Source organism: Ctenocephalides felis, unplaced genomic scaffold, assembly GCF_003426905.1.
Source record: "Ctenocephalides felis isolate EL2017-DRISC unplaced genomic scaffold, ASM342690v1 CF-g0.4_SCAFFOLD_01562, whole genome shotgun sequence".
Lineage (NCBI taxonomy): Eukaryota > Metazoa > Arthropoda > Insecta > Siphonaptera > Pulicidae > Ctenocephalides > Ctenocephalides felis.
This window is the reverse complement of record NW_020537716.1, coordinates 18,198-33,954: the sequence shown is the minus strand read 5'-3', so window position 1 is coordinate 33,954 and position 15,757 is coordinate 18,198. Positions and strand designations below refer to the sequence as shown.

The 15,757-nt window shown below is 29.4% G+C and overlaps 2 protein-coding genes and 1 pseudogene across 2 annotated transcripts; 2 read left to right on the top strand and 1 right to left on the bottom strand.

The window, feature by feature from the left end:
• Nucleotides 1–5: 5 nt before the first annotated feature.
• On the top strand, nt 6–2,870 carry LOC113372082 (annotated as a pseudogene).
• A 1,201-nt stretch (nt 2,871–4,071) lies between these two features.
• On the bottom strand, nt 4,072–12,466 carry LOC113372084 (dihydropteridine reductase-like). Its single transcript, XM_026612417.1, has 5 exons — nt 12,243–12,466; nt 5,318–5,504; nt 5,101–5,241; nt 4,422–4,614; nt 4,072–4,290 (listed from the first exon to the last, which is right to left on the bottom strand). Exons 1-5 carry the CDS (start codon nt 12,324–12,326, stop codon nt 4,185–4,187), a joined length of 711 nt encoding a protein of 236 aa, XP_026468202.1. The 5' UTR covers nt 12,327–12,466; the 3' UTR covers nt 4,072–4,184.
• Nucleotides 12,467–12,677: 211 nt separating this feature from the next.
• LOC113372083 (drebrin-like protein) lies at nt 12,678–15,074 on the top strand. The gene is made up of 8 exons (XM_026612416.1): nt 12,678–12,877; nt 12,993–13,164; nt 13,358–13,592; nt 13,651–13,759; nt 13,824–13,991; nt 14,050–14,447; nt 14,566–14,667; nt 14,736–15,074. Exons 1-8 carry the CDS (start codon nt 12,795–12,797, stop codon nt 14,873–14,875), a joined length of 1,407 nt encoding a protein of 468 aa, XP_026468201.1. The 5' UTR covers nt 12,678–12,794; the 3' UTR covers nt 14,876–15,074.
• Nucleotides 15,075–15,757: the final 683 nt, after the last annotated feature.

Below are 15,757 nucleotides of genomic sequence, written 5' to 3'. Positions count from 1 at the left end.
TTAGTAGCGATGCGCAGGAAGCAGAAAGGCAACTAGTTCAATCCGTAGAAGGTGGAGAAGAGAAATGAATTTGGATTCATGATATATTGGGACATAGTATGGGAGGATTTTTGGCAGCTTCCTATGCTATTCGATATCCAGATAGAGTCAAACATTTGATACTGGCAGATCCATGGGGATTTCCCGAAAAACCACAGGTAAAGAAAGTTTATCAACACTAATTCAAAGTGCTAGTTTAATTATTACTAATTATTTATATTATTATGAATATTTTTGCAACAATTTTTTAAACGAACTTATTAACTTCAAGAAGGGTTAGTTATAGTAATCGCAAAAAATGCCATTTGACGGTCAAAAATGATCGTTAGACATATGCACCTCAAATTATCAGATATTTAGAGATTTTTATTATTTAAATGTTCCGTAACATCGTTTGTCCGTTAGACCGCTACGCGGCGCTTATGCGCTTCGATATTTCGTCTCGACGCAGCTAAAGCCGTGCGATTGCTTTGAAAAAAGTTCAAAACTTCCAAAATATTTCAAAATAAAATATTTTTTTCGAAAAGCCAAAAACATTTAATCTTTGAAAAGAAAATTGGTACGGGAAGTTCCAGCAATTTGTCGTTTATTAACTTCCCGTAGGAAAAGTTATTGTAATGGGCCGAAAATCGAAATTGAAAATTTTTACATTTTTCGACGTTTTGAAGGTTTCTGAACATTTTGGCATACGTATGGATACAAATCTCCAGTAACGTTTTCGGGCGCACGGATCAACCGATTTAAATGGTTCAAAAAACATTCGATTCCTATTGATAGGGAGAAGAGCTGATTAGTTTTTGGCAAAGGCAGGTCCAGCCGTTTCGGAGAAACGGAGCAAAGAGTGCAGAAAATAGAAATCGAGTTTTTGAGAGAACGGAGCATCCGATTTGAATGGTCTAAAAAACATTCAATTATTAATGATTGGGAGAAGTGGTTATTAGTTTTTGGCAAAGGCAGGCCTAACCATTTCGGAGATACAGAGCTAAATATGCAAAAAATTGCAATTTTTGAGAGAACTAAGCGTCCGATTTGAATGATTCAAAGAACTTTCTGCTTGTTTTAACAAAATAATTGAATTTGGAAAAAAAAATTTGTTTCAAATAGTTCAAATTTCAAATCGAAAATAATTCAGATTTTAATCGTAATTCTGACTAAAGTTCTAATGTACTTTAAACAAATATGTTTAATTTTGCAATTCAGTTTGTGTAATACTTATAAATAAATATTAGACAATGTTACAATATTTATAATAATCTATCTGAAAACATTCAATATTCCTCGAACATTTCGTTACGGTACGGGAAGTTCCAGCAAATTGCCTTAAGGCACGATGCCATACACCCCACTAGTTTAGATTTAGAATCGAATGTGTTTAACCAATATAATTATAATATATTAATATTATGGAATATGTGTGGCATATGGGGATAATATCTACAGCTTATGATTATGATCTGACATCAGAACTGGACCTGCCTTGTGGCACAACACACATACAACTAACACTAAAATATCCCAGGGCGGTTGGGGTCGCTCATGGGATACCTCTTAGAGGGTTGTAGCTTCTTAATTGATCTAGATTTCCAGAGAATCTTTCTGGTGGACCCCAAGGACCAATAAATCGTTAAGGGTTGATGACCATCAGGCGATAATATTAATGTAATATTAAAAAAAAAAACATTGTTTGGCAGTTTGGCAATTGTGTCAAATTGAACTAAAAGTGTATTTACTCTTATTTATCCAATAATAGTGTTTAATATTTGTTAAATAACTGTTAAAAATGCTTTCTATTAAAAGGACGTTGCTGCAAAATACAACTTGCCATTTTGGGTCAGAGCTGTTGCGTTTGCCGTGCAGCCGTTTAATCCTTTGTGGGCAGTTCGCGTGGCTGGACCATTGGTCAATGGGTGATCGAAAAAGCGAGACCAGATATTGTTCGTAAATATGCAGATCTGGTACCAGACTACGAGCGGGTTATTCCGCAATATATACATCAATGTAATTCGCAGACACCATCGTAAGTGGATAATGTACTTAATGGAGTTACTATATTTCAGAAATTACATTCAATATTGTAAAAATGATGTGTAAACAATTTCTGACAAGTTACAAGAATTTGAAAAAAAAACATAATAAAAGTACTGTCATGCTGAATTAAACAAAGTAAAATAGAAACCTAAATACAACTAGTTATATTTTTGGTACCTGTTTTATCTGTCATTCCATTCGAACTATTCAATTTACTATAAATGATTAATTAATAGATCAAAAAAAAAATTGAAAGTCTAAATTGTTTGTAGATCATTTTGTATTTTACTTTATTTTTTGTTTGTTAGAGGTGAAAGTGCTTTTCATGCTATGATGACCGGATTTGGTTGGGCCAAATTTCCGATTGTCAGACGCTTAGACCAGCTTAGAGATGATATTCCAATAACTTTGATCTATGGATCAAGATCATGGGTGGATAATAGTGCTGGTGAAACTATTAAACAGCACAGAACAAAAAGCTATGTTAATGTACAGGTGAGAAATACTATAAAATAGCATAGTATTTAGTTATAGATAACAACTGGATTAAATGATTTCTTTTATTAAAAATTAATTTCAGGTTATAACAGGTGCTGGTCATCATGTATATGCTGATAAAGCACAAGTTTTTAATAAGCATGTCAATGATGCTTGCTCTAAAGCCGATAATGATAGGTAAATAATAATTATATATGTATATACATATGTTATTCATGATATTTAATATTTATTTTATAATGTAGAAATGAATCTGCAGAATTAAAAGCAATACTTGGGCCTGATACTAAATAACTGGTAAAATAAAAGGTTGCGTGTAATATTTTTAGAAAAATTTTATATTTATATTGTGCGTGACAGTGATGTATATATATAAATTTTATTTCATTTATTTTATGCAAGTGCAAAAAGCAAAAACCAAAAAATAGTACTTTTTTTAGAATATATTGCAAAAATGATTAATTAAATAACCTGCAATAATGATTAGCTATGCACTTGAAACAAATTATGAGAAAATAGAAGGAAATCAGTGGAATTTCTTCTATACAAATGTATTATTTTATGAAAATGAGGTAAAATAATTAAATTGATATTATGGTATACCAATTTTGTGATAAAATCCAGCAGTAAAATTGCAAATTAATTAATAAAATAGAGATCTAATTCTTAGCTATGGTCCATATATTTTTTTATGAACGAAATGGTAGTAACTCTTTGAAATGAGTGGGAAGTTTTAAAACTGTCATGCTCTATCTACTTCAATTAGTTGAAATGCTTTTTGATGGTTTTAATGAATTATCTTATCCATATCAATACAAGATTAAAGATTTAAATAAGTAAATAGTTTTATCATTATTTAATTTATGTACTAATTTAAATTAGATAAATGATATATTGAAATGTTACCATATTGTAATTAGGTATTTAATAAATAAGTCTATACATTTGTTTTTTATACAAATGTAGTAGAGTATAAAATATAAATTATATCAGAAATGAAAACTGTGAAAGATAGAAAGTGCTGCAAATAATGTTAAAGTCTGTGATAATAATGAATATTTTATTTTTACAAGCCACCTCCGGTAAATAATTTCAATTTGGAAAACCAATATAAAAAAATCAATAATTATTTTTATTTTACTGTAGGCAAAGAAAAGTTGGTGTATATTAAAATATCACAAATCAACATACCTCATTGAAAACTTATGTTCAAATTATTCTAGTTTATTTAATTTTAATTTATCTTCGTATTAAATATTCACTGCTGTGTGTATATTGAAATGACAAGTATTATGTATTAATTAACTGAATAAATTATAGTGAATGCACAACTATAATGTTTAATATAATGTGATTGAAAAAATAATGGAATAATGCAAACATATAAATTTCTAATTCCAATAATAATAAATAAAATATGAGAGTAATAAAACGATGTTAAATAATTCAGTTTAAAAGAGAAATATATTAGTATTTAACTCAACATTTTAGAACAGATCTGATTTGTAACAGTTATCATTTGAATATCATATAACATTTAACAAATATAACATCAGTACATACATGGATTGTCATTTTGAGCATCAACAAGACTTTTGGTTCATTTTTGTTTTATTCCTTTACTTTGGCACAGGTATGAGTTGAGTCTTTGAATCCGTTGTAACAACTTGAATTAAACTTCCAGAAACCGGTCTATCTGATCCTTTTGTCCACTTCACAAATAAGCTGAAAAAATATTATGAAATTAAATTGTAGAACTAGAGCAATGCGTTGAGTATTAGAAGGTGAAAAACCATAAAAAAATAAAAATTCTTCATATTATTATTAAACTTCAAAGTTAAGTAAAATATACTGACTCTGCTAAATATTCCAAAGGTGTCCAGGTTGAAGTATCTGCCTTAGGCATCCATTTTCTATTCATTGGTGTATCCAACATGACAGGCAGAATGGCAACAGCAGCGCTTTCCTTGGGCAAGCCACTGCTTTCTCCACCGAGAGATCTTGTTAGTTGATGCACTGCTGCTTTTGCCATACCATAACCGATCATACCTGTGCAAAGTAAGTGTTAAATAGAAGTATCATAGTGCATCATAATATAAAATCACAATCTTCATTTGAATCTTGTTCAATAATTTATTAAAAGGCTTAGTAATCTTTTTTTTTATCTCCTTTATGTCAAATATTAATGCAATTGCAAATACTACATCATCTTTCTTCATCAGTCAACAAATTGGCAATGTTCCATAATCCAAATGTATCAAATGTTATATAAACTTGATAACTCATAAGAGTTATGATATAATTATATCAATTATTGACATAAATAATAATCTGCAAAATTTATAGCTCAGTTAGCATTAGTTCTCTCTGCACTTTAAATGCTGGAAACTCTTTATAAAAGGTCTTTATAAAGATATACCTAATACTTTTGGATCATTTAAATTGTTTGAAGCTATAATTTGAATATATGATGCATCATGATGATTACATCTTCAAAGCAAAAATGTAGTGTGTCTCATTTATTTCTCTACGAACCAGGTGTTCCTTCCAGGGCAGCTTTAGCACCCGTTAATGTTAGCAAGCCACCTTCCTTCAGATGTTTTGCTGCAATTGCTGATGCGATTAATGAACTCCAAACACTCTGACGCCACATCAGATCAGAAGATGAAGTCAAATCTAAAAAGTATGTAAGGGATAAATCACGCAATAAACTATTTAACTTGTTTGTTTGTTACTATTTATTATTATTTACCTTTAGCTGCGTTTCCACCAGCCCATCCACCGGCTACACAAATGATGGCGTCCAATTTTTGACCAGCTAATAAGCTTTCCAAAGTTGTTAGAACATTTGTTTCTTGTTTTCCAAGATCTAAATCTTTATCGATCAATATATTTGCGTCTGCCTGTTCATTTTCCTTCATGTCAATACTTCCGACCCACTAAAATTGAACGTTAAATTTGTAAATATAATCAATTGTTGATTAAACATTTATAAAATTATTTTCAATTAGATTCACATGGAAATCTAATGTGAATCAAGTTAAATGCCATGATAACTTCGACACTACGATGTTGGCGTATACAGGTGATCTCAAAACTACATTCTTATCTGAATCTTACTAGATTCTACGAGTATAAGGGGGTTCCTTCATAATGCTGAACGTTGCGCACAAAAAAATAATTGTTGTATAAAGCAATTCAATAGTGACTAATTATTAATTATTCTTTTTCTACTAATAAAAGTATCATATATTTTAAGTATACTTTGTTCGTTATCAGTTTACCTAATAATGAGAATTTGCTAATTATAAACGCAACATATTTATTTATATACATAAGATCTCTATACACGAGTGCATTATAAATGAAATATTTAAAGTTTTTATATAATAAATGTAGTTAAGGTTCGTTATACCAATTATTGTAAATTATTCTCTATAAATAATATATAGTTAACCACTAAATTTTGCAAGTTATGCTAATATATTTTGGATTGTTTTGAAAGTCGATTGAAAGTAACACAACTTCCTGTTCCTAAATTAGCCCAACATTCTGGGATGATTTCTAACATTATTTTTATATTTATTTCAAACATCATGAAAAATAAAATATTCTAAAGTGGTTTCCAACCTTTTCGTACCGTGACCCCCGTTTATTTTTTCAAAAAAATATTGTACCCTCTTTAATGACTTATATTAAAATATAGTATTTTGGAAACGCCATTCTGAAGGAGCGCCTCCAAATTTTGAAAGCCACGTAGTAAAATGGTGTATATATATTATGTTTATTGCGGTTTGGAAATTCAATCGAAATATTTGTTCATAATATACGGTTTGTTTTCCGTAGAATTTCATATATATGCTTACCTGGAATTAATTTGATTGGGTATTTTTTGATAGGAATCATTTCAATGAGGGAAATTTTGATTCGGCATTTGATTCTAACAATATTTTTATAAATAAGCAAGAACACGACTAGTTTTTTGAAAAAACCAACAGTTAATAATTCATCATCTAGTATGTAAACCATAAAATCTATATTTAAAATGGGTGATGGTGCCCTAGGGCAGGTCAGTGAGCTGAGTTAAACTCCAATTCGATTCAGGGAAGAATAGTTTGAGAGATTTCTCATTGCCATTTCACACCGCAGTGCCCAAAATGGAAAACATATTTTTGATCTATATTTTTAAGTGAAAATGGACATCGCTTCTGCCCGATGTCAGGTTGCCAGAGCGGGAGCCTGAACTACGCCATTGAGCACCCCCATTTTTAATTATATCTTTTATATAAAATTCTTCTGTAATGATGTATGTAAATATACTCCTCCCTCCTAAACGCTTATTCGGATTTTGATAAATCCTTCTTTAGTTTGTTAATGAAATTTAGGATGCATGTGATTATAAAAATATAGTAATATAGTAGAAATAAATAGAAAAAATGGCAAAAAACGGCATGTAATTGTCTGACATTGAAAAATTTAAGACATTGCATTAAAAACAAATGAAAACTGTCATCTGCCAAAAATTTCAATTTACTTATGAATCTAGACAAATATGTATAGTAAATTCATGATTATGAATAAGAAAAATGAAATATCTACATTATTATTGGTAAAAAGCAGCTGAGTTGTGCCAGAAATAAAAATAATATAAATACATTATATGTATGGCAGATTGAATGATACACATATGAACAGGATTTGACAAATTGAGTAATGAAATTAAGTAATGATCAGGGCAGGTCCTTTTTTGAATGCGACGCATGCGAAAACTACGAGCGCATGCTTTAGGGGGCGCTAACACAAGATTCGGATATAAAATTTCCAATTTAGTTTTTTTTTCAATATAATTTAAAAATATTTTGTAAAATACATTATAAATTTCACTTTAAATTAACAAATGGAAAAGTAAGGATAAATACATACAATTCGGCCCTTGTGATATCAATTAGGAGAAGTTTTGGATATCTTAAATAATCAAAAATTAAATTAAAATAATTCAACATGAACTACCAGCGTTATGTTATGGTTATGTTTAATAATGAAAGGCTAGAATTTTTTTGCTCTCTATGATTTGCTCAATAGAATCGCATAAAATGCCCTAAATAAATAAATAAAATGTTTCAAAAGCCAAATATTAATTAATGATAATAATAAACTTAAAACAGGTAAAATAATAGGGGGGGGGGGCTAAAAAAATGGCATGCGGGCACTGGGAACCCCAGGAGCGTCCCTGGTAATAATGTATATTAAATTATTAGTGAGAAAAATGTAATTTAGCCATTATAAAAAAATATAACTAAAAACCAGTTAAAATATGCTACTATATATTAGATATTTCTTTCAATGTTGAAAATTGTAACAATGCAGGTATCGACAGAGAACCAGTTATGTGGTTAGCGGTTAGAAACTCATGGTCGATATGTAATCAAATTGATCCTATATATAACAAAAAACTTGTTTCCAATATTATCTATAAAATAACTTTATAACAGAATATGCAATCTAAAAATAGGAATCAAGTCAATTTATTCACGATTTATTTTTAATCAAGTTTATATCAAGTTCATTACATATTTTGCATTTTTATTTCTTTTATTAAATATTACATATATTATAAACAAAACTAGTATATAAGTAGTTTCTTTTAGAAGCCAATAGTTGATAATTTATCTAGTTGAATCGTGAAATCTTTATTTATATGCGGAACTTGGGATTTTCCGATTATATGTCAACAACTTTGTCATTATACTCAGAAAAAAATAATATTTTGCAATATTCTTTATGCTTAATAATATCATTTATTCAAACAATATATGCTAACTGATTTATGAGATTATTATTGAATAATTAAATTATTTTATACAATTGAAGATAGAATAATGCGTGTCTGAATTCCTTGTAAATAATCAATAATATACGAGAGAGCATTGATTTAATTTCAAGGTCCTGGATCGATAATATTTTTTTCCGGTTATTTGTTTATAAAAGCAATTTACCCTATATAGTAAAAAACTCGACATATAATTTAAAAAAAGGTATGCATTACGAATCCAAAATACTCAATTTTATCATTGCGCTGTTTAAGATGAAAATTCGCGATATATTGATGAAGTATCAGCATTATAATATATAGTATAATTCTTTAGTATAAATATTTGTTTGATGCTAAGCAGTTCTACATGAACCATGTCCGGCATGTATTTTTTTTACAAATTGACCTGAAAATTTCTTGGTTCATCGAAAAAAAAAAGTTTTAACCCTTTCTACTCGAATGCCGCCGCTCCGGCGGCAAATACGTATTAATCCTGCATTTAATAAGTGGAAAGGGTTAATGGTGGGGCCACTTCAGTCATGGATGTGTGACATAAAAAATAGTACTTTCCTAAGAATTTAGGATTTTTTTTTATTTTGATACATTAAATTTCTTTGATACAATTTTAACCAAAGTATCTAATAAAATGTTTTTTTTTATTTTATCGTGGTGATAAATGTGTTAATGTTGGTCGCCAAGTATCAGTATTATAGAGCAACAAAAAATCAAGAGAAATCACTTTTGATATTTTATTTACTATATTAGTAAGGTGACCATATTTTTCTAGTTAAAACCGGAACGGTGGCTTTTAGTTATGGTAATTCACGACGGGGTAGATAGGTGTTATTTATGTTAAATAATAAAGCATATATCTACTTAAATAGTGACTTTAAAAAGTGACTAATACTATTTAAGGATGCCATAAAAATTAGGTAAAATAAAACATTTTTTTCTTAAATCAAAATTATTAACTTTTAATAAGAACTTTATTATTCAATTATGTTATATCAGGGCTTCTTAAACTTTTGTCATTCGCGACCCATAGTTTAAAAAGCCATGTGTTATATGATATCTAAGCTATATTACCCTTAAAATTGAAGCCCTTGAAATTTTGAATTCAGCAACGTATTGTTTGATATAAGCATGTTCGTTGTATGTATCATTTTAGGATATTTCATGTGTAATTGTATTTTTATTATCAAGTAATTGCGAGGATTCAATTTGAACCTATACTCTTCGAAATCCGGAACAATTCAGGACAAAAATTCTAAATTCGGGACAATCTTAGAAAAACCCAGGACACTAGGTTGAAAACCGAGACTGTCCCGGCTAAACGGGACGTATGGTCATCTTAATATTAGCGAAATTTAGTCGAACAGAATAGCAAAAGTAATTTGTTTCAGGAGTGGTAATAGTCCAGTCATTTGGTGCAAAAAAAGGCTGTTGCCGGTACAGTACTCCGGGAATTCTGAAAATTGGTAATCTCATAGATTTCGAGGTGCTTTTTACGAAAATCAACTTTGCCACCTCAAATTTGAACGGCAAGTTGCCGCCATATTGGAAAAATGGCTTCAAAGAACAGCTTTTTCAAAATATCTCCTTTCTGGCTGATTCTGCGATAAAAGTGTCTATGTACGAATTGAACTAGATAAAATTTCCTATAATTCTTTAGAAAACCGTTTTTTTGTAAAATTGATAGTTTGAGAGTACGGCCGCCTCAAAGTCTTTGCTGCTCTCGCCGTAGTATCAAATCTCTCCATATATGACAGCACTTCGAACTTGACCACATTCTCTCTAATAATAAATATTTTCAATGTAAAATTGAGCAAATAAGATCCAGAAGTGAAATAATTTAAATATTTTTCGTTTTTTTTGCTAATTTTTTAACACTTCAATGGCAAAGTAGCTATAGGTATACTTATAGCTTAAGTAGCACCTTATAGCTTCAACAGAAAAATATTTGAATTAATTTATTTCTAGATCTTATTCGCTTAATTTAACATTGAAAATATTTATTTATTAGAAGGAATGTGGTCAAGTTCGAAGTGCTGTCATGTATGGACAGATTTGATACTACGGCGAGAGCAGCAAAGATTTTGAGGCGGCCGAAGAATTGTAGGAAATTTTATCTAATTTAATTCGTACATAGATACTTTTATCGTAGAATGAGCCAGAAAGGAGATATTTTAAAAAAGCTGTTTTTTGACGTCATTTTTTCAATATGGCGGCAACTTGCCGTTCAAATTTGAGGTGGCAAAGTTGATTTTCGTAAAGAGCACCTCGAAATCTATGAGATTATCAATTTTCAGAATTCCCAGAGTACTGTACCGGCAACAGCCTTTTTTTGCACCAAATGACTGGACTAAATGTTGATATTATCTAATTAACCCTTTTGCTACGACAGTACTTTTTCAAGATTTTTATATGATTATCAATAACAATGTGTTGAAAAATTACGCTTCTAATCAATTAGAAATTACAATAAAAAATAGAATTATCAAAATATTTTAATATATAGTGATAAATCTTGAAGCAAAGGCAAACACACCATGTCGTCCACGAATGAAATCCGTACACGCAGATGCCATCCAGGAACGACATCCGTATACACAGCGTCATATGGATGTCGTCCAGAGACGACATCTGTAGTGAAATGGTTAATTAGGAAAACTAATATGAAAATATGAATTATTTCTTCTATACAAGTGTTTTACTATTTTCAATATATTTTGAATGACTTGTATAATATAAACTAATTTTAAATTAAGTGATAATATAAAGAAAAAACCTATTAAGGAAGATATAGCATTAACTTATAAGTATCATTTTTAGTTTTTAACTTGCCGCTGAGTAAGTTATAGTAATCGCAAAAAAATCGAAAATGAAAATTTTATATATCTTTATGCTTCAGGGGTTTATGAACATTTTGGCATACCTTAGAAAAAAATGGATGTTTGTTTGTGTGTGTGTGTGTGTGTGTGTGTGTATGTATGTATGGATTTTTCGGCGCACTGATCAACCGACCTATCAACTGAAGTGGTTCAAAAAACATTCGATTCCTATTGACAGGGAGATGTGCTGATTAGTTTTTGGCAAAGGCAGGTCCAAAGTTTTCGGAGATACGGAGCAAAGAATGCAGAAAATAGAAATTGAATCTTAGCTTTTCCCAAATGATACTACAAAACGGGACATGGTGCGGAACTCTATATTGAAATTATTGTGCATTTCTCAGAACTTTGTATTGAAACAATTCTAATAATTATTAGATGTAAAGTATTCAAGCATAAAGTGTTTGCATGCGCAAGGCTAGCTACTGAGCATAGAAAATGACTTTCTATTTACAAGGTTCGTAATCGTAATGCATTACTGATCACAGGTATAAGATAAAACCTATATATTTAATTCTAATAAGAATGTGGACAAATACAAAAATTTCAACAGAACATACTTATTCCGTACTGATGTTTGCAAAAAAAAAAAATCAAAACAGAAAAAAATGATCTCTGGCGAATTGACCTCTGTTATCTCTCTTTACTGGATGTTTTCCGGACTGGTACAGTTGCTTATAGGTTCAAATCAGAATGTCTTCAAGAATTAAATAAATAACTTATAAAAATCAATCAAGAACTACACGTCATCTTAAAAACTTTTGAAACATGTTGGATTCCTATTGGAAATCATAAATGTAAAGAAATATTATAATGAGAAACCGGCTCTTCGGATATTGATCAACAAGTAGCAGAATTTTATGCTATATATGTATATTTATATAAACCAATATAAATTATATATTTTTATATATTGTGTACCTGATTATTATCATAATCTTGTATATCATAAATATGAAATCCAAAATCTTACATACCCAGTTGGATGACTTAAATTGTGATACACAAACAGCTCCAAGAGCACCTTTTCCGCCATACACAAGAACACGACCGACAGACATTTTCGAATATTATATTGTTTATTCACTTTAATTTGAAATATCAATTTTATGCAATATTATAATGAGCTCGTGCTAAAGCGTCTAACAGACGAGCAACACTCCCGAGAACTTATTGAACGGAACTGTTGCTTTTACATGATTCTTTGATTGGTTCAACTCGACTTTGACAGTTGTCTGACAACTGACAGAAGAAAAGTGTTACCACATTCAGCAAAATAATTATATAGACAAAGACTTTCATATTTGAATATTAAAGTGATTCATAATAAATGCTATTAATTTAAATTATCTTATTTTGAATATTAATTTAATTATTTTCATCTACTTAAAGAAAATAATACGATTAAAAAGAAAAAGAGAAATCATGTTAAGCCGGTCTGACATTTAAATGACAACTAAAAGATAAACATTCTTATCAAGTGAAGGCGTTGATACAACTAAAAATAAAATAAACTTAAAATACTTAAAATGTCGATCAACCTTAAAAAACACCAAGAAAATATAATCAATGCTTGGAAAGATGTTCTAGATGAAAAATCTTCTACAGATTGGTATGTTCTATTATATATGTGAAAGTTTGTGCATACACTTTCTAAAGGAGATTAAAATTTTTGATAATGAACTCATGATAAATTTTATATCAGCAATGTATGTATTGATTTCTAGGGCTTTATTCGGGTATGATGGTCAAAGTAACGACCTAAAAGTTGTTTCTACTGGAAATGGGGGCTTAGATGAACTCGTTGATGAAATGAATAGCAGTAAAATTATGTATGCATTTTTAAAAGTGACTGATCCACAAACTAGTCTACACAAATATGTTTTTATAAATTGGCAGGTAAATGACATAAAATTATATTTAAAGTGATATGCAGTCCATCCACTTTCAACCTATAAAATGCTTTGAAATGCTTAGAAAAGTTTGGAATTTGTGGAAGTGTTTTTACCTAAAACTTTCTACAGTTTGCAATATATTATTATATTATTTTATTATTATATTCAATAATTTAGAAATGTTACTACTGATACAGGGAGAAGGTGCCCCAGTAGTTAGAAAAGGTACCTGTGCTGGTCATGTTGGTGAAGTTGCGCGATTGCTTCATGGAGCACATGCTACATTGCATGCCCGTGCGGAAGAAGATTTAGATCATGATAGAATCATAAAACTTGTTGCAACAGGAGCTTCCAGATATGATTTCAAAGCCCCAAGACAAGAACCTGAACCTTGCAAACCTGTTACTAGCACATATAAGAGAATAATACCAAGTAAATTATTATTAATTAATATGTTGGTTTATTTGATTTATTATGATATTAATTTTAGGTCTAGAAATTAACTCAAAGGAGCGTAATTCCTTCTGGCAAAAGGAACAGGAAAATGAGAAAAAAAGGTTTGAAGCAGAAGCACAGAAAAAAAATTTGGCTAGTCAACAGTAAGCACTTATGACAAGTAAATGTTATTATAATTAATTGAAAAAACTTATTTATTCATTGTAGACAAAAAATAATTGAAGCAAAACAACATCGAGAAGAAGAAAGTAATAATGTCAGCAAAGATAAAAAGCTAACACCTACAGAGGAAGCTAAAACTATAATACAATCAAACAGATCAATTGCTAATAGTAGAGCTATTTTTGAGAAAGCCAGCACTCCACAATTGCAAAAGTAATGACTGAAATAATTTTGGATAATATAATTATTTGAAAATGTATATATTTTTTAGGAACCCAGCACCAGCCAAGCCTTTACGAAATTCAATAGTTCAGAGATCTATAGCTGCTTTGGCAGCAACTGCTGAAGTTAAAAGTAATCACTCTTCAGAAGTAGTAGAAGAAAATAAAGAAAATATAAAAGACTTTAAAGAAAGTACTAAAGACATTGATAATACATTCCAAAATCAACCTGAAAATGTTGCCACAAATTGTGCTGAAAGTGCAGACAATGATATAAAAGCATCTTCTAATGATGATTGCCAGAACTATGATTGTAATTCAGAAACAGAAGATGAAAAGTATTCTACTATTAAAAGAACTCCGCAAAGTAACAAAGTTATTGAAAATGAAGTTGTTAAACAAGTTGATGAAATTGCTGCTTTAGAAGTGATAGGACAAAATAATGAAGGTATGTATATGTGCAGATATATCAGATAAGCTGTGAAAATTGACTGCTAATTAGTATATATATTTCAAATATGTGGAAGTAAAATTCGATTTAATTAAATCATAAGAATAATTTTCAGATGAATTAGTTTACAAAACTACAGATTCAGAAGTATATGACTTATATAATGACTATGGAGATTTAGGACTGAAAGCTAGAGCTTTATATGATTATCAAGCAGGTACTTACATAAAGTAATTAAATTTATCTTTATTTCATACATTTTAAATATTTTTTTTATATTTATAGCTGATGAGACTGAAATTACCTTTGATCCTGGTGATATTATAACACATATTGATTGTATTGATGAGGGATGGTGGCAAGGATTAGCCCCTGATGGCGCTTTTGGTTTATTTCCTGCTAACTATGTAGAAATTATACAATAAATGACATTATTTTATGAAAGAACAATAGATTAGACATACTCCATAACTTTAAGAAACCTGAAATGTGAGGCCAAAGTATTTTTAAATATTTCTCTATACAACCCTCAACTCCATTAGCTTCTGAAGGTATTCAAATATTTTAACGGGAATAAGTATTATAGAAATTATATTTCAAAGTATACCTTATTAATCAAAGTATAATATACATGTATTTGTGATAGTATTTTTGTCACACATAAGATATCCATAGATAAATTTTGTAGCATTTTTATAAATTTAAATGAATAATATAATCATCACCAAAGCCATGACATTACATGACATGATCAAATTCTAAATTCATTATTTTGGTACTAAAAGTTTTGTCATTAATTTTATTTGGTCGATGGTTGAAATAAAAGAGATGGATTGTAACTAAATATTTTAATGTCTATAAATGAGATATATTACTAAAACTTTAGTATCTAAGAAGAATCCATGATTCTTTTTTCATTGAATTTTATAATTTTTTTGTGCTTTACAAAGTATTCTCCCATCTAGGGCGTGAAGATTAATCTATTAATTGTTAAATAAATTTGAATGATTATCATTGTTAAATATTGATGGATATTTGTTAGAAGAGCATTATTTAGAATATGTAGTATTATATATTCATTTTTTATACTAGACTATTATGATTAGGCTGTTTTGAATTATATAGGCAATAATTTTTATATTATATTATTCAAATGAACTATATTATTTTTTAAAAAAATATTACACTAAAATTATTTGGGATTAAAAATGAAACTGTTCAGTATTTGGAAAAATTATGTTTTTAATTCGGTTATATTGCTTTGAAGTAGTATTTAAATTTAGAGAGCATGTTGATCAATTTTTGAA

Excerpts from the sequence above, each read along its gene's own strand:
- LOC113372084 (XM_026612417.1), bottom strand. The coding sequence starts at position 12,326 with ATGTCTGTCGGTCGTGTTCTTGTGTATGGCGGAAAAGGTGCTCTTGGA. Across the intron at positions 5,505-12,242 it reads AATTTAAGTCATCCAACTGG|TGGGTCGGAAGTATTGACAT; the intron begins GTATGTAAGATT and ends GTTCAATTTTAG. Across the intron at positions 4,615-5,100 it reads TGCCCTGGAAGGAACACCTG|GTATGATCGGTTATGGTATG; the intron begins GTTCGTAGAGAA and ends TACTTTGCACAG.
- LOC113372083 (XM_026612416.1), top strand. The coding sequence starts at position 12,795 with ATGTCGATCAACCTTAAAAAACACCAAGAAAATATAATCAATGCTTGG. Across the intron at positions 13,165-13,357 it reads ATGTTTTTATAAATTGGCAG|GGAGAAGGTGCCCCAGTAGT; the intron begins GTAAATGACATA and ends CTACTGATACAG. Across the intron at positions 13,760-13,823 it reads AAAAATTTGGCTAGTCAACA|ACAAAAAATAATTGAAGCAA; the intron begins GTAAGCACTTAT and ends TATTCATTGTAG.